The sequence below is a fragment of the Toxotes jaculatrix genome, chromosome 6 (assembly GCF_017976425.1).
Source record: "Toxotes jaculatrix isolate fToxJac2 chromosome 6, fToxJac2.pri, whole genome shotgun sequence".
Lineage (NCBI taxonomy): Eukaryota > Metazoa > Chordata > Actinopteri > Toxotidae > Toxotes > Toxotes jaculatrix.
The window spans coordinates 25,201,359-25,219,527 of record NC_054399.1 but is presented as its reverse complement, the minus strand read 5'-3'; the positions used below and the strand labels follow the sequence as shown (position 1 = coordinate 25,219,527).

The following is an 18,169-nucleotide window of genomic DNA, read 5'->3' as shown; positions in this document are numbered from 1 at the left end:
GCAGTTCCTCGGCTGCCGCTGGGGGCTGGCTCCAGAAGTGAGCAATTCTCCATTGCCCCCATGTTAAAATAGCCAACTTTACAGCCTAAAAAAACATATTTACAGCCTGGTACATTTTCGTTTTTGGTCTCCGTGAACACTGTGAGGGGGTGAATCTTTTTTGACCACAACCGTTTTAGTGTTATTTAGGCTTAATAAATTAGGGCATGGTTACGTTGAGTGACAGCCCATAGACAGGCACAGGCAGTTAGCTCTTTGCTAAAGCATCGGCTGGGCTAGGCGGCTACATCCAGAGGCCTTCGGCTACCTCGGTTGACAGGGGCTACAGTGTCCGTGTTTGTTTGCCAATGTTCGGATAGGTTTTTGTGACAGTATGTAGGTTTCCGGTAAGTAAATTTCTCACTATTTTACCTGGATGTTTGCACTAATTAGCATGTACCGGCATATTTTGCCGCTAGCTTATGACTTAATTGCCGATTTATGGTCGCTGCTGATACAGATAGAGGACCGGAGCAGGTAATGTTAGGGATGCTGCTGCGGTGTGTTCCGTGCTCTCAGAGTCCGTTTATTGCGGGAATACGAGGCTACAATTTAATTTCGTCTCATTTTTCTGTTTAAAAAGTCCGACATTGCATGGACAGAGCAGCACCGTCTGTCAGCGGCTGCTGTTGTTTGTGTGCTGCTGTAACTGTAAGTGGATAGTGGGTGGAGGCAGCGGTGAAAACCGGTAAATATTAAATATTAAACATTTAATATATTATTATCATTATTTTTATTGTTATCATTAATAATAATAATAATAATAATAATAATAATAATAATAACGTTTTTAACTTTTTAATATGATATGAAATAATAATGATTGTTTCACAGTTAAATAACAGGATAGAAATAAATTTCCCCCCACAACTCCACCAAACCCTGTGGCTACACCTAAAACCTCTCTATCTGAAACAGTCATGTTTGTCATGTCAGCAGCAACATTATGATCCCTGTTGTATGCTCTGTGTCGCGGTCGTACGGGGTCGAGCTAGTCGCGTCGGACTCGGGGACTGTCGTGTGGTGGATGTAGATGCGTGTAGCTGCCGCTTAGCTTTTTAGCCTAGCTGATTAGCTGATTAGCCTGAGGCTAGCTCGGTTGTTCCGAGCTAAGTGGCCGGCTTCTCGGCCGGCTGACCCCCACTGACCCGTAGAGTAACCGCCTCTTCGCCAAATATGGAAAGTACACTCCCACTAAAATCCAAGATGGCGCAGCTCAAATACCCATGGTTTGGTCACAAAACCGACTCCCTGAAACCAATGGGTGACGTCACGGGTGCTACGTCCATGTCTTATACAGTCTATGGTAAAAATACTTCACTCTGTTCAAAGGAGCAGAGGAATCACACACTCTTCATAAATATTCATCCTGTTTTCAACACCAGTGGCTTCATATGTAAACAGCATTTTGTAGCTGGAGCTGGTTTGTTCAGAAGCTCACCTGCACAGGTGTATTTAAACATATAAACAACTTTTCAATAATTCAATAATTCAATATGCATGTAAAAAACGCACGGACCCTGATCCTGAGAACCAGTGGATTCCTCTGAACTAGATTCTGCCTGACTAACGGACCCTGGAGCTGAATGTCGAGGATCTTTTTCACATGTTGTTTTCCAAAAATTGATTGTGTTTTTTCTGTCTTTCTTTGCTTTGTGAGTTCCTGGAGCGCTACAGCATCACTCCTCCTATGTTTTCTTATGCTCCGCAAGATAATAAGAATTTGATTCTGTATAATTGGATTAGAAAAATGGAGATCTTTGAGTTTTGGGCTGTTGTGTTTGGATCAGCGAGGACATTTTTCTCTGTTTTCTGTTCTGATTGATGAAGAAAATAATCAGTAGGTCAACCTCTAAAGAAAATAGGCATGAGTTTCACCTCCTCTGGGGGGGCGGGGCTTGCACATGGTGCAGGTTAACAGAGTGTTGGAGTTAATGTGTAAACTGACGGACGTCAGTACCTGATCAGTTCTTTAGTTTGTCAGAAATCATCTGAACCTCATCAGGACTTGATGGACCTGGTTGTGCTCTTCACTCTGTGTCTTTGCTGTGAGTCACTGATTAATGATTTATTCTGCAGCTGCTCGAATCTGGACAGAAAAACACAAAATGCAACCGTCCAAACTGTTTATCCTGATGTTTTGTTTGTCTTCCTGTGGAACGTGTCAGAGGACTGAAGCCAGGTGACGAACAAATAATTCTGAGGTTGAAACGTTTTGAATATCATCTCCATTTTGGCTCAGAACTGAAAAGACTCCTCTGTAAACTTCAGTGTCTCAGTAATCATCGTGTTTGAACTATAAATTCCTTCATGTTGTTCTGACTGTGTTTTTTATTCACATGTGAATCACAGACTCTGCTGTGAACAGAAACTCTGTTAGTTCTTCAGCTTCAGTTTCAGGAACTGCAACATAAGGTTCTGTCAAGGGACAAAATGTCCTCAGCTGACTTCCTGTTTGTCTCTGATTGATCGACAGGGTGGACGACAGCTGCCAGGTCGACATGGTCAAGTGAGTGAACTGTCCATGACTGTTTTGATGCTGCCAGATGTAAACCAGTGACTATGGAGACTCAGGCTTAATGAATTTTGTGAAAATTCTCCATCTTATAAAAACTGTTTAACACCGATTTGGTCTGACAGACTCGGAGCAGGTGTTTGATGCCTTGTGGGGAATATGTTTGAGTTTGACGTTATCCCAAATGATTAGAAAATCAGACTTGCTGGTTAAATATTAGAAGAAGTGTCAGGGTGAAGTGTAAAACGCAGTAGCAGCTTTTCACATATATCAAAACACCTGCATTAGAACACATTTGGAAACAGGTCGTCACATAAACGAGTTTCCAGACAAGAAGGACGATTCTGTGAAAGCTCAGATTAAGGACACGGTTTCATTGACAGCTGAGGTTAGTTCCACAAATAAACTGTGGTTGAGGTACAATTGTTCCGACATGTCCTCCTGTCCTGACATGTCTTCAGGTCCCTATATGTCATCCTGTCTTGATGTGTCCTCTGTCTGATGCGTCCTCTCTCTGCAGATAAACCCTCAATAATTGTCAGCAGCCATGAGATCGTGGACGGAGAGACGCTGACGGTCTCCTGTACTGTTCCTATCGACTACACCGGAGGGGACTGTCGTCTTTTCAGAGAACACTCTACCATCCCCATCAAACTGAAGACAACTTCAAATTACATCTGTCACTTCCACCTGTCTTCCCAGGTGCTGCTGGGAAAACAACGGGTCGGCAGCCGGATCTCAATCTGGTGTGACTATACCATCCAGGAATACACCTCAGTGCCCAGTGACAGGACAGGCATCGTTGTCTGGGGTGAGATGTCCAGTTTATGGATTGTGAAAGAAATATCCAGACGTTTGGTGAAGTCAGATGTTTCAGATGGACTTGTCCAGAGACAGGTCCAGGATGTGTTCAGCCGAGTTTAGCACAGAGTCTGGAAGCAGAAGGAAAGTGTAAGACAAGCTGCATCAAAACAGACATGTCTGATTTCCAAGGTCAGCCGGGTTGAGTTTGCTGTCATTCTTCCTCAGTAAGAAACACTTGACGCCCACGAGATTCAGCTCAGCTCATGACCTGCGGGGGCAGTATCAGACAGCTCGGTTTGTTGGCGCTTGTACAGTTCACCATGTGGGAGATACTACAGCCGTCAGAAATTCACCAGATCTCAGACTCAGAATTACAATTCTGAGATGGACATGGACAGTTTTTTCCACACTGATCGTGATTACAATTTAAATGATGTGAACGTGGCATTAACCATGTGTTTATTCTCTGATGGATGGTGACACAGGTAATTGTCAGAAGGTCATTACTACGGTTTGTTTTTAGTTCAGTGGAGTCACTTCACCAGGTGGAGGTTTTATTTCTTGATTCTACTGAAATGAACTGACTTTACTTTGAAAGTTTGTTGTTTGAAAGGCTGATAGTCTGAGTCTTTAAGGTCCTGATCTACTCCTGGACATGGACCGTCAACATGAACTCTGGGCTGCATGTGGACATACACAAAGACATTAGTGTTCATATTTGTGTACACATGAATGTACACCTGCAGCTATGCAGAAGTGAAAAGCATCATTTTAGCTTAAAGACCAGACTGCTGGAGTGAAGTGGTTTGTCTGAACACATCTGTGGCTGACGTGTTTAAATAAGGAGATAACTCCCTCCTTTTTCAGTCTCTCAATGAGAGAGATGGGAGAGAAGCTCAAACTCCGCCTACTTCCTCACCTCCACACAGCTGACCCATCAGAGTGAGGTGGCTGAGGCTGTGAGGTTAAATTAAGAGAACTCCTGATCTTGACCTCAAAACACTGGTTTCTTAAGGATTTGGTTTGAGCTGCTCTGAGGACCCTGTTTTCATATGTTGATGGTCTCTCCTCCCCCAGGCAGCAGTCCCAGTCCTGGTCTGTCGGTCAGCCATCATTTCATCTCACCTGATGACAGCGTGGAGATCACCTGTTCCCCTCCGCTCCGCTTTGTCTCCAGCTGTCACTTCTACAGAGACGAAGTTGCCATCGCAAGGGGGTCCTGCAGGAGGAACATGACCGGGCGGGAGCTCTCTGTCTGGGAGAAACCCTCTCTGCTGCTCCCGGTCAACCTCACCTGCAGATACCGTCCAGACCAACATCGCTACATCCGCTCAGAGCCCAGCAACCACAGCCTGGTGGTTGTAGTCGGTAAGGAACCAGTAAGATTTAACCTGAATTAACCTGAGTCACAGCCAGTGACAGTGAGTGTAGGGGTGAACACCTGTCTGTACAGTCTGCGTGGTACCTGAAGGCTCATTGTAAAGCCTGGAGCTCTGAACCCAGAAAACCTTAATGTGAGTAAATGTTGTAGCTGTGAGGGCAGAGGAAACGCCAATCAAACCAAAGCCTTTAATCACAACGTTCTTAAATGATGAACTTAGCAGTGAATGCAGAAAAATATCTGGAAAACCAATTCTCAGAAAAAGGTGGAAGGTTTTGGGTCAGTGGTGTAAAGTAACTGAGAGTTTCTACTGCAGTGCTGGACGTCAGTACAGATTTGAGGTATTTTACTTTGCTTTATTCTTTATAATTCTACTCCACCACATTTTAGAGTTAAATATTTTTTTATTGATCTACATCTTTCAAATAACATTAGTTAATACAAAATACAGTCAACAAATAAATTACTTAATTATCTAAAATGAGCCATTCTTCATAATGGGTGCTTCTGCTTTTGGTACTTTATTATATTTTAACTCCGACAGTTTCTACACTGTGGTTTTACTACGTTCTCCTTCCACCAGTGAAGCCTCTGGTTTCACATCCTCAGGATCTGTTCCACCCTGACGGCTCCACAGGTTCACACCAGTTCTCCTCCACCATGTTTTTCATCTCTGAGCACTAATCAAACAGAGAGTTTGCCCCGTGTCATTTCAAGTCCAGTTCAGTTCAGGTCAGATCAAACCAAAGTACACAAACACAGTGATAGTGTCTGTGTTTAAGGAGTCTTATTTTGTTTGAACAACATCAGGACGACATGTTACAAAAAAGTCTGAATCAAAGCTGCAGACAGTGACAGCTGGACATCATCATGTCCAGCTGTCACGACAGACACTGAAGAGCTGATAAGATGTAAAGTGTTGGTTACAGTGGGGTCTGACTCTGAACCTGCTGCTGCTGATGATGATGTTTGCAGATGTGAGTCGTACCACCTCATCAGTCGACTGCAGCGTCTCAGTGACCGATGAGCATCTGGAGACTTTCAGCAACAGCAGCTGGACGTTTGGTGGTGGAGACGGACCGAAGGTCACAGTTCAACTGACAAACGGCAGCCTGGTGCTCAACCAGACCTGCAACGACAGACCGTGATTTAACTACAGACAGAGACAATGATTCAACTACAGACAGAGACAGACCAAAGGGATTTAAGCACAGACAGATGTTTGTTTTCTGCAGTAATGAATTCTGAGCTGATGGAATAAATGTTTTCCATGAACACAGATTTCTATTTACTATTATTATTATTATTATACTATATTTATGTTTGGAGCTTTCAAACTTCACAGTTCATGGGAAATGTGAGTGTTAGACTGTGGTGACTAGTAGTGATGAACTCACAGTGAATTATCTCCAGCTCTTTGTCTTTTCAGCCCTGTTTAGCTCCTAGTTTTGGTTTTGTGTTACATTTCCTGTGTGGGTCAGTCTCAGTGTCCAATACAGGTTTTTTTTGTACTTCTAGTGTCAACCTGCTTTATTCTGTCCTGCCTCAAGATGTAGATTATTCCTTTTGAACATTTTGATTCTAAACAAGCTGAAATATTCTCAGCTCAGTGCAGAGTAAGGTTTTCAGGACTCGTAGTAAAGCACGCAAAATCAGCTCCACATCGACCAACTTACACTGACATGATGATCACCCATTAACGCATCTGTAAAAACAACGTTGTCATGTATTTGACTGTATGACAGGGGCATAACAGTACTTTTACTTTTGATACTTTGAGTATAATCAGTAGTAGTAGTAGTTTTAGTCTGGGGATTTTGAAGACAGGACTTGTAATGCAGTATTTTTACATTGTGGTATTAATACTTTTACCTAAGTCAAGGGAGTACTTCCTTCACCGCTCAGTGTGTGTGTGTGTGTGTGTGTGTGTGTGTGTGAGAACTGTACTTTGCCAAACTCCAAGTGCCATCATGACCCCCTCTCCTCACAGATGCCTGCTGGGAACTGAAGTCTTTAAAGCAGCCATTAAACCAGCCTGTCCTCAGGGCGTGAACTACATTTCCCAGCAGGCCCCGCGCGTCTTCTTCCTTCCCTCTTTCCTTCCTGCAGCCTCGGCCCTTCTGCCGTGAAAAAGGAAGATGAGAGTCAGCAGCAGTCCGCCGAAACGGAACCAGCAGTGAACCGAGTCTGACTTCCAGCGGAATGGCGGCAGAGCGGCAGCAGACGGACCGGAGGCCGAGCTCAGCTTCTGTTCTGCGGCCTTGAACCCGACGCGACCGCCCCTGGAGCCGCGGAGCTCCGGAGCCTGGAGGAGCGGCGGGTGGAGCTGCATCCTGCCGGGCCGGGCCGGGTCGGGCCGGCCGAGCCGCCGTCATCTCCTTCTGCTGCCAGCGATGCTCAGCTAGCTGCAGGACTGAAGCCTGGACAGCACCGCACCCTGAAACCAGACCCGATCTCCCCCTGCCCCCCCTCCCCCCGTCAGGTGAGAGTCATACTGCACATCTGGAGGTTTACCCGGTCTGTTTTCCAGGATACCTGCTGTCAGACTGATGTGGTCTGGTTCTGATCTAGATCTGGGTCCTGCTGTCAGACTGGAACAGGTGTTACACTGAAACCTGTGACCCGGTTCTGTGGCGCTTCCACCTCCAGACCTAAACATAACATAAACTTGGCTTACTCATCAGCTGAACCAGGTCACAGTTTTAATGTGTCCCATCACACACAGGTGATTTCAGTGTGTAGTCCAGTCCATTGGGTCCTCTCTGCTCAAACAGAGTCAGTCTGATCCAGCAGAATAATCCTCCTCCATGACGGCTCTGGTGTTCACAGGTGTTTGCAGAGTCCTGTTGGAGGATGGACTTATGTGCTGCTGTTGAATGGTGACAGGTGTGTCTGTAGTGCAGCTGGCCCTCGTTGATGTAAAGGGGTCCAATTAGACTGACTTAGTTTTAGCTGGGTGGACTCTGAGTGTGTATCAGGACTCAAATGAGAAACAATCAATGAATAAAACAACCATCGAACAAGTTCATGTATAAAACAAATGAAGTAAATACTTGAAAAATCAAAGTAATTCATCACATTAATGTGAAATCAGGACCTTAAAGGGATCATGTACATGGGCTTGCCCACTCTTGTCTAGTACAAGTAGAGATATTAACAAGAGAGAGGGCTGTCAGTATAACAGAGACACTGTTTGATCCTTGTCTGGTCCTGGTTCGGTCCTGATCATGTCCTGTTGTTGCAGTGTCCCTGCAGGCTGCAGCATGGAGCGCTCCGGCAGCATCCAGCTGGACATTCCGGACTTCAGTAACTCAGTGCTGACTCACCTGAACCAGCTGCGTGTTCAGGGCCGTCTTTGTGACATCGTGGTCAATGTTCAGGGCCAAAGTTTCCGTGCACACAAGGTGGTCCTTGCCGCCAGTTCGCCGTACTTCCGGGACCACATGTCTCTGAGCCAGATGAGCACTGTGTCGCTGACGGTGATCCGAAACCCGTCAGTGTTCGAGCAGCTGCTGTCCTTCTGCTACACGGGCCGCCTCTGCCTGCAGCTCGCCGACATCATTAGCTACCTGACGGCTGCCAGCTTCCTCCAGATGCAGCACATCATTGACCGCTGCACCCAGATCCTGGAGGGCATCCACCTGAAGATCAGCCTGGCTGACCTGGACGAGGAGTCCAGGGAGGAGGAGGCGCGGGGCTCTAGGGTGGGCAGGACCCTAGAAGCGGTGGTCCGAGGAGGGGGTCATCATGGCGGCCTGCGACTCCTTGGCCCGCGGGGAGGTGCAGAAACGTGTGAGGCCATCAGCCCCACTGAGGAGCCCATCAGCCCGCCACCAACTGTGGAGCACAGTGGGCTGGAGGGGCCTGGGGCTGGTGCTGCCGGCAGAGCAGGCAAAGAACCAATCCTTCGCATCAATCGGGCTGGTCAGTGGTACGTGGAGACGAGCAGCGACCCGGAGCGGACTGGCAGCGCAGAGGAGGGAAGCGGCGTGGACGGAGTCAGGATCAAGACTGAGAGGATGGAGGAGTGGATCGGAGCAGGAGAACACCAGGAGGAGGGGGGGCCAGTAGAAGAGGGTGCCACCGTCATGATCGACTCGTCAGGACGCAGCACGTTAGTGACGGGGCCGGTGGGAGCGCTGGGGGCCCGGAGTGCCCAGCCGTCCTCCAGCTTCAGTGAGACAGACAGGTGAGTTACTGCGATGATACACTGAGTGTCCTTCTGACTGAACTGACTCTGCTTAAAGACAGAGCGTGTTAATGTGTGTTCGTCTGTCAGGTTCAGTCCAACTGGCAGTGTGGTCGTCCTGGCGGAGCGTCAGAGAGCAAAGAGCGAGTCTCCCAACAGGCCGGACGAGCTGCGACAGCCGAGCTCCCAGGTACCAGTCAAGTCGAGTTTTATTCATACAGCCCAGTATCACAAATAACAAATTTGCCACCAAGGGCTCAACAATCTGTACAGCACACAACACGCTCTGACCTTAGGCCCTCGAGCTGGATATACAGACGTGGACAAAATTGTTGGTACCCCTCTTTTAATGAAAGAAAAACCCACAATGGTCACTGAAATAACTTGAAACTGACAAAAGTAATAATAAATAAAAATTTACTGAAAATGAACCAATGTAATGCAGACATTGCTTTTGTGTTGTTGTTCAACATAATAATTTAAAAAAACAAACTAATGAAACAGGCCCTGAGAAGAGATTGAAAATAATTTGACCACAGGTACATGTTAAAGTAAGGTGTGTCCTCTAATTAGCACAACAGGTGTCGTCAAACTTGTAATCAGTCAGTCTGCCTATTTAAAGGGAGACAAGTAGTCACAGTGCTGTTTGGTGACATGGTGTGTACCACACAGAACATGGACCACAGAAAGCGAAAGAGAGAGTTGTCTCAGGACATAAGAAAGAAAATCATAGACAAGTGTGTTAAAGTTAAAGGCTATAAGACCAATTTTGTCCACGTCTGTAGACAAACTGCCCAGAAACACTTTGTAACGGGAAAAAACAAAAGAAAAAAAGAAGAAAAAAAATCTAACTGCTCACAGGTGAATTGTAAAAGGAGCTTACATGCCAGCTTATGAAGACAGTCAGCCAGCCTGATGATACAATACCAGGGACAATGATGGAAATAAGTCCAGGGCTTTATCGTTCTGTCCCTAACAAAGTTTGACATGTTCTGCTAATAACCTTAAACTTCAAAACTTAACTAGAACCCGACTGATGCAGGATTCCTGAGCCCATTCCAGTGCCTGATGGATTAAATGGAGGCATTTACATGTCACATTGTGCACACATTTATTTCTCTGTTGGTTTAATAGGCCCTTTCATTTTACCAGTTGTCAGGCTGTTGGAAATGAGAGGGTCAGACATTAGCTCAGGGGCACAGCCTTGATTCTGGAAAGTCTCTGTGTCTCAGATTTAAACTTTGAAGACAAAGTACCAGTGTAATATCTTCAACCAACTGTAATTGTGCTGACATGTGAGTCGTGGATCTGCAGACAGTGACAAATGAAAGGAAAAACCAACATGAAGTGTGTCAGTAAAGTGTCAGGCCACTGCATTGTGTCTTTTAGGCAAAATGAGTATGATGTTCTGTGCTGACAGACTACATTAGTTGTCTTCCACTGACAAGCCATGGCATTAGCTAGCTGTGTGGCTAACTAATTCAGAAATGTTTAAACTGCAAGCATCTGCTTTATGGTGACAGCCAGTGCTTTCCTGACAGGGTAACATTTCAGAGCTGCTGTTCATTTACGGGCTAAAACTGTCTTAAACCTGAGTTATTTTCCCATGGAAACGTGCACACAGGAAGCTGCAGACATCAGAGACACACTGATTGTTCTTATGCTACCTTCTCATCTGCTTGATGCCGACCATGCACAGTTGGTGCCCTTGTAGCAGTCACAATAAATTGATGGAGACATGCTTATCCATACAGAGCCTTGCTTATACACCCTGACAAAATGTACCTCAAAAAAATATTAGCCTTACTGAATCTTACTGAATTGTAATGGTTTGCGTACCAGATTCGACTGCTGCTTATTTAGGTTACACTAAAGGAGAAATGAGGGAGCACTTCTTATCATGAAGACATAGATCAATTACAGACTCCACTCGGCTCTGAGACAGTCAGCTGACCTGTGGTGCATTCAGGGATTAGTCTGTTGCTAACAGAGGAGTTGCAGCACTCTCTGGTGAACAAACTACCCAACAGTGGACCCAACAGTGGACCCAACAGTGGGACTGGTAATAAAGTAACTTTAACCGCTGTTACTGGCTTCCCATGTCTTCCCAATCAAGAGCACACAGTTTGACCAATCAACTGTCTGAAGACTGAGATCAGTTGATCAGTAGATCAAGTCTGGTGTGCTGCTGCTTGGTTGGAACATAAACCTGCAGCCACACGGCCCTTTGTGGAACAGTTTGGACACCCCTGCCTTAGATCCTCTACATAGTGTACTCAAGTGTTTAAAACCCAACATAAAGTGTATTTGTCAGGTGTTGTTCAACCAGGAACCTCTTGAATAGCTTCAGTCCTCACTAGTACAGATTCTCCAAGATCCCATGAATCACTTCAGTGGCCTGTAGAACCCCCCTTTCTGTCAGTACTTGAAAAGTATTTAGTTTCTAAACACAGTCTAAGGAGAAATCCAGTTATCTTCAGTCTGTCCTGGTCTTGGGTATATTAACGTTTTTTTATTACTTGTCAGGGGGAGGAGCATGCAGCATTTGATATGGGTGGCTATGAGGACTACCTGAGGGAGCAGGTAGGAGATCGCTGGTTCCGCTACAACCCCCGGCTCACTTGCATCTACTGCTGCAAGTCCTTCAACCAGAAAGGCAGCCTTGACCGCCACATGCGCCTGCATATGGGCATCACGCCGTTCGTCTGCCGCATCTGTGGGAAGAAGTACACCCGCAAGGACCAGCTGGAGTACCACATCCGAAAGCACACCGGAAACAAGCCCTTCCACTGCCATGTCTGCGGCAAGAGCTTCCCCTTCCAGGCTATCCTCAATCAGCACTTCCGCAAGAACCACCCGGGCTGCGCCCCCCAAGAGGCTCACAGTGCTTCCCCTGAAACCACCACCGCCTCTGTAACGTCCAGAGGGGGTCCAAGTGACGAAGCCTCCCCCAGCCAGGAGGAGCCCGAGGGTGGGGGCAACGGTGGTGGGAGCAGCAGCGGTGGAGGCCAGTATGGTGAGGGTCCCCAAGCCTCGGTGTCCACCACGGGGCCTGACTGACCCAGACAGGTGGAGGACGGGGATGGGGGGGTAGAGGGGGTTCGGCGCCGGTCTAATTCCGGTATACCCGAAGCAAACAGGACACTGAACTTGCTGAAGTCAAAGCAGTAACAGAAAAGACACCTCAGAGTCCGAACTGAGATTTTTCCGCTTTAAACCGCATCTACCTTCACTAACCAAACCGAACAGATTAAGCTAAAATGAAGAAATGCCACACACTCCAACAACCTCATACACCACACGATGCAGTGGTTCTCGTTTGCCTCCGTCCAGTTTGTTATGTTACAGATTTCTAATTTTATATTTACAAGTATTACAGGTTCACAACACAGCATCACAACAGTCTGTCTGGTGGAAACTTTGCCAAACTACTCAGTGCCAGTTTAACAGTTCAAATCCTTCATATTTGCCTTGAGACAATCTGGAGCATTCGGGTTACTAATAATAATCCTGTGCGCTCTTCAAGTGCCACAACGGCGTAAAAAGATTTAGTTGCACAGTTAAATGAGGAAACTGTGTTCAGTTCCAGTGTGATCAGAATTTCTAATCGTTTCCATTTTACTCAAAGCTACATGTCATAAAGTTTGGTAGACGACCACTTTGGCATGGACAGTTACACACTACATACCTGTTATCATACAGCATCATCACATTCTGTTCTCCATCACACAGATATGACCTCTCAATCCCAACCCAAGAGCTTTTATTTCGTTTTTCCTTTAACTAAATGGTTCCGTTTGTAAAATGTGGAAAATTGACACCCCTGGGGCTTTCTTACTGCAATCTTCAGGCTCTTCATTAACAATTAGTCAGCCCGTTATTTCCTTTATTAATAAATTTGTTGTTTTGTCTCTAAAACATCAGAAAATAGGCAAAGATCCATTTGGAACCCCCTCCACAATTCCTTAAAGCCCATTACACCATGTCCATGTTCTAGTATGGTCCCAAGGACCAGCTGTTCAACAAACCCCAGAGAAAGCTCCAGATATTGATGCGTTCCCTAGGTGGAGAACAGATCTCATTTTATCCTGCCTCATGCAGTAAGGACAGCTAAAGATGAAGAATTCTGATCACACTGGATCAATTGGTTAATTTGGCTGTAAAATGCATATAAATTCCTCAGATTAATGTTTCAGTACTGTGGCAGTTGAACTCAGTTTTTAAGGATCTGGTAGACTAGAACAGACCATCTGGCAGTCTGTTGCCTAAACAGACTCACAGCAGGAAAAAACTGGACAGCGTCCAGCCTCAGATAAGCTACACAGCTCAGTTACCTCTCATCACTACGCAATACAGCTGCTGCACTGCATAGCACAGCACCACCGGGGGGGCGCTCTGATCCACTCACACAGAGATCTCCGTCAGTCTTCTCAGATATTTTTATAAACAAGCATGTCTTTATTGTTTTTTTTTTTCTTGGACCCTTTTTTGCTCTGACAATGTGTGTGACAGAAGACAGAAACTTCCAAGTTTGTGGAGACAGTGTCCAGACCTGATCAGTAACGTCTGTCGCAGTTAATGATGCATAAAATCGGCTGCACTTGACTCCAAATCTGTCAAAGCTAATAGTCAAACTGAAGCTTCAGAGCTGTGCCTAAAAATTATTTTCAATATCAATTAATCTGCAATTATTTTTTCAATTCATCGATTTGCGTATAAAATGATAGTAAATAGGGAAAACTTCCCGTTATAATTTCCCACCAACATGACGTCTTCAGGCGTCTTGTTTTTTCTGGCCTACCGTCCAAAACCCAAAGAGATTCAGTTTACGGTTATGACTGACATAGGAAAGCATCAAATCCACATATATTTACACACATACAAACTGTGTATATATAATATATATATTTTGCTTAAAAATGACTAAATAGACTGTAAGATTGTCAATCTTCAATTAATATAATTGTTGCTCTTTGATGTCCAGTACTGAGACAGCCCCAGCGCAGGTTTAGCCTAGCTTAGCACAAAGACTGGAAGCAGAGGGAAGCCTAGCTACAAGAAAGGAGGAAACATCCACCTTCCAATATTTTCAGCACTGACGTGCTCACTTTAGCTCTATGGCTAATGTTAGCTTTTCCAACGATAAGACAATTTGCATAGGAATTATCTAATATTGTTGTTTAATATTGTTTTGGCTGCAACTAATGAGTGTTTTCATTAATGATTAATGATTGTTTGATTAATCAATTAGTTGTTGGTCTGTAAAATAGAAAGTAGTGAAAACTGAACATAGTCATTTTCCTGAGTCCAAAGTGTTAAATATTCCAAAGCCCAAAGATATTCAGTTCACTACAACTGAAGACTAGAAACAGTGGCAAACTGGAAAAGCCAGATCCATCAAAATTTTCGATGAATCGATTTTCAAAATCGTAGCAGTGTATTTTTCCTTTGTTCCCCTAATCAATTAATCGATTAGTTGTTTCAGCTCTGATTGATTTATTAACATGCAGTAGAGGTAATGCATCATTGACGACAGACATGATCTGGTAGTGAAAGGACGAGGAGCCAGACCCAGTCAGACCAGATGGATGTAGTAGCCAGGCCATGGAACTGGACTTAAAAAACCCTCCGGAGGTCAGAGTTTACCTGCTGGAGGGCAAAAGCAGGTCGGACCACCTGGCAACCAAAGGAAAGGCGTTGTGGCCATGTTGGCCTCCAAAACAACAACAACTTCAGCACTTATCAGACAAAGAGACGGGGTCTGAAACAGAAACTTTTTATAAACACAGAACAATGAAAAATCTCCACATATTATCAGACAAACATATTTAAACTACTAAGATTTTTTTTTTTTTTTTTTGCATATGAACAATGTTAAAAAAGCTTGGAGTTGAATTCTGATGTATGGTAAGTAGGCAGGTAGCACATGGATCGGCTGTTACTGTTTTTCTACAGAGCTGTGAATCAGATTTACAGTGGACGGTAAATTTTTTTTATGCAAGTGAAGCCAGCGGCTCTGTCCTTACTCTGGCTGGCTGGACTCAAGATTTCCTCACAGATTGCACCGCCGCTGCCACGCTCACTCTTCAGGCTAAACCAGGAACTATCAGGTATAGAGACTCTTTTCTTTTATTAAGTGAATAGGAAATTTACCTTTCCCTGCGTAGCAGAAAGCTAACGGCTAAACCTCAGTGCGAGTAACAAAGCTCACCTGTAAATATACAGGGCAGCAGGTCAGAAATCCCTGTAGGTCACTGCAGAGGATGACAAAACACACAAACCAGGGCTGGGGAGTATGGAACGAAAATCAGTACTTATGATAACCACAAGACCTCTTTTTAATGTACCACAGCCACAGAAAATACTGGTTTGTGATTGGCTGGCAGGTATTCGGGGGACACACTGACACAGTTTTGGTCAGTTTATGACTTCAGTTGTATCATGGTGTTCTTCATCTCCACTTTTCATTAATCGGGACACTGCTCACACATCATGATATCTGATTTACCTCCAAGTGTTCAGCGAAGGAAAATTATGTTGAACTGAAAGGCAAAAACAAAAATCATGAAAGAAACTCATTTTTATCTGAGACAAGGGATTGAGTTAAAATACTCAGAGATTGTTTTTTAGATTTTTAGATGTCTCTAAATCTGCAATAGTGAATGAAGTCTGCTGTGCACAAATCTTCAGTAGAGCTGCAACTAACCATTATTTCCAATTCATTGATTAATTTTGATTATGCTTTCAATGAATCCTTCAGTCTATAAAATGTCAGAAAAGAGTGAATGGCGAGTTGCCCCGAGCTCACTGTGACATCTCTTCATTGTTTTGGAGCAACGGTCCGAAACTCGTAGATATTAAATTTACTGTGAGATAAAACAGAGAAGCTGAAGCCAGACAACGGAGGGTGTTTTAGCCTAAAAACAAAATGATGGGAAATGTTAGATTATATGTTAGATAATGTAACTGATGTTATTTGGTCATTTAACGTTATTGGCATAATGTTTTTTAACCGAGGAATATTGTAAAACGTTTTGTGAAAATCATTTCAAATCTTCCCAGTTTACAGCATTCTTCTCGTCACAAAACTTTCATATTCTCTCTTTAGCTCTTCAGTCTAAAGGAGCCAAATGTTAGCAACTTAATGTAGCTTTGTTCCGTTAGCTACTTAACAATGACTGTGTAAGCACGGTTTGTGTGGTGCAACTCGTTTTGACTTCGTTGTGTGCAGATCTCCATGCTAGCACTTTCGATAAAAAGTTTGAACGTAGGAAATTTTGGTCTAACTGGGTCCCTGTGTCTGACCAGTTCAGACTGGTTTGGGACACTTATTCCTGAGTAACATGTTTCCTCTTTTAAATGTCAAAAATAAGACAAATAGCCTTAAGACGCCTGCAGTGTTGGAAGTTAACTTACAGGTTTTTTTGCTTAATTTGAGTATGAACCAAAGAATTCAGAGGTATGTCAGGAATACCAGACCCCAGCACCTCGTTGGTACCCATGAAATTCAACTTTTCAGCTGCCTTGTGTCAGTTTTAAAATTCGAAACACATCAACTACAGAGGTGACAAAATGTTTGATAAGATGCTCCAACACAAACTGTTTGTCCAGCAGAAAGTCCAGGAACAACCCGACTAAAGATTCAGATTTCAGAGACGCTCAGATCAGATCAGCCTCCTTCTCTCTCACATTATGATGAAAGAAATATTTCAGACTTTTTTTTGGCTGCAGATCAAATGAAGCAGGAAACTCTGAGTTAACCTCAGTTATTGTCAACTTCTATTTTCATTTTCAGACATTTTACAGACGAAACAAGTTATCAGAGAGAACAGCTTACTGAACCGGTCTGAACTGGTCCAAACTGGTTTGTGTCCCCTGTGGGTTTGAAAAGCAGTAACGTTCCTCCTCTCCGCACTGAGGTGTAGTGAAGCAGTAAGGACTTAATGTTTTCAATGAACACCACATCATTTCAAGCCAGTTTAAAGTCAAGAAAGCTGCTTCCAGAACAACTGGTCCAGTCTGGCCTGGTCCGGTGCGAGGAACCTATAAAAAAAAAGTCGGATCAGAGTTGACCTGACTCTGCTTGATCCATCGTGTTTCTGAAACGGAACTCAACCTGATTTAACTTTTACCATGAACCAAAGCAGATGGTCTGATATCTGACTCTTTTTCTTTTAACTCAGAAACGACTCTTCAGTGTGAATTGAACGTTGAGAGCCTCAGGTGCTAAATCAAAAAAAAAAAAAAAAAGTCTGAATTTCATCCGTTATGATAAAAAAGTTCTGCTTCATATTTACAGTCAGTGTCAATTAACATTTATCTAATTAAAATATAATCAGATAAATGTTCCGATGATCCGACTCTTCTCTTCAAAGGTTCCTCTGTTCAGTTCAGCTCCAATTTAATCTTCATCCAAACTGTGAAAACAGCCCAACCTCATCATCTTCATCGTCATCATCATCCTCTGGTCTTCGTGTCTTTGAGTCGATCGAGGCCTCCGTTGTTCTGATCGACTCGTTTGCTTTAAAACGCCAAACATTGGTTTCATGTTTCTTCAGTTTTGTTTTTTTTACTTTTTACTGTGTGAATCAAATGTTTAGTACATGAATATAAAGTAACCTTGACCACAACATGCCTAATTATAAATCAAATCATTTAGATATATTCACATTTAATGAGATTACTCTTTACTGTTGATTCCTCAAAGTATATCCTAATATATCGAAGCAGAAAATGAGTCAAAGAAAAAAATGGAGTTTAGTAAATTAACTTTTAATACTGTACATTTTTTTTTTTTAAGAGGAGGTACTTAACACGTTCTGTAGTAGAGAAACCTGAAAGGTTTTATGTGAAGATCTTTTATGTTGCATGTCTCTGTTGCTAAAACATGTTGGTGGAGGGGGGTGGGGGGGGGGGAGTGAGGCCAAAGGTGGATTATAGTTTAGAAAAATGTGAAGAAGCTTCTTTCACTATGACCACTAGATCACTCACAGGTCGCATCTCCTTCAAAGGAAATAAAGCACTTTAAGTGTCAAACTGCAGCGACTCGCCTCTTTCTGCACCAACACAACGACATGATCACACACTGTACCTGAACTGTAACACCTCAGCTGTAACACCTCAGCTGTAACACCTGAGCTCACCTGATCCCTGAACCGCGTGTCTGAAAATGAGTCCAATCAGTTAGCTGAAGCTTACAGAGATAAACCTGTGGCACATCCAGCCTCTGATAACACACACA

The 18,169-nt window shown here is 44.1% G+C and overlaps 2 protein-coding genes across 3 annotated transcripts; both read left to right on the top strand.

Annotated features, from left to right (window-relative positions):
• The first annotated feature begins 1,963 nt into the window (after nucleotides 1-1,963).
• On the top strand, nucleotides 1,964-6,020 carry LOC121182940. The gene is made up of 5 exons (XM_041039614.1): nucleotides 1,964-2,087; nucleotides 2,516-2,548; nucleotides 3,075-3,365; nucleotides 4,436-4,726; nucleotides 5,715-6,020. Exons 1-5 carry the CDS (start codon nucleotides 2,051-2,053, stop codon nucleotides 5,885-5,887), a joined length of 825 nt encoding a protein of 274 aa, XP_040895548.1. The 5' UTR covers nucleotides 1,964-2,050; the 3' UTR covers nucleotides 5,888-6,020.
• Nucleotides 6,021-6,237: 217 nt separating this feature from the next.
• Nucleotides 6,238-17,888, top strand: zbtb37 (zinc finger and BTB domain containing 37). Of its 2 annotated transcripts, XM_041039611.1 has the most exons (6): nucleotides 6,238-7,221; nucleotides 7,311-7,464; nucleotides 7,569-7,625; nucleotides 7,984-8,928; nucleotides 9,019-9,118; nucleotides 11,455-17,888. In XM_041039611.1, exons 2-6 carry the CDS (start codon nucleotides 7,445-7,447, stop codon nucleotides 11,986-11,988), a joined length of 1,656 nt encoding a protein of 551 aa, XP_040895545.1. In that variant the 5' UTR covers nucleotides 6,238-7,221; nucleotides 7,311-7,444; the 3' UTR covers nucleotides 11,989-17,888. The 2 variants fall into 2 exon arrangements, with proteins under 2 accessions (XP_040895545.1, XP_040895546.1); XM_041039612.1 differs by lacking the exons at nucleotides 7,311-7,464; nucleotides 7,569-7,625.
• The last annotated feature ends 281 nt before the right edge of the window (nucleotides 17,889-18,169 follow it).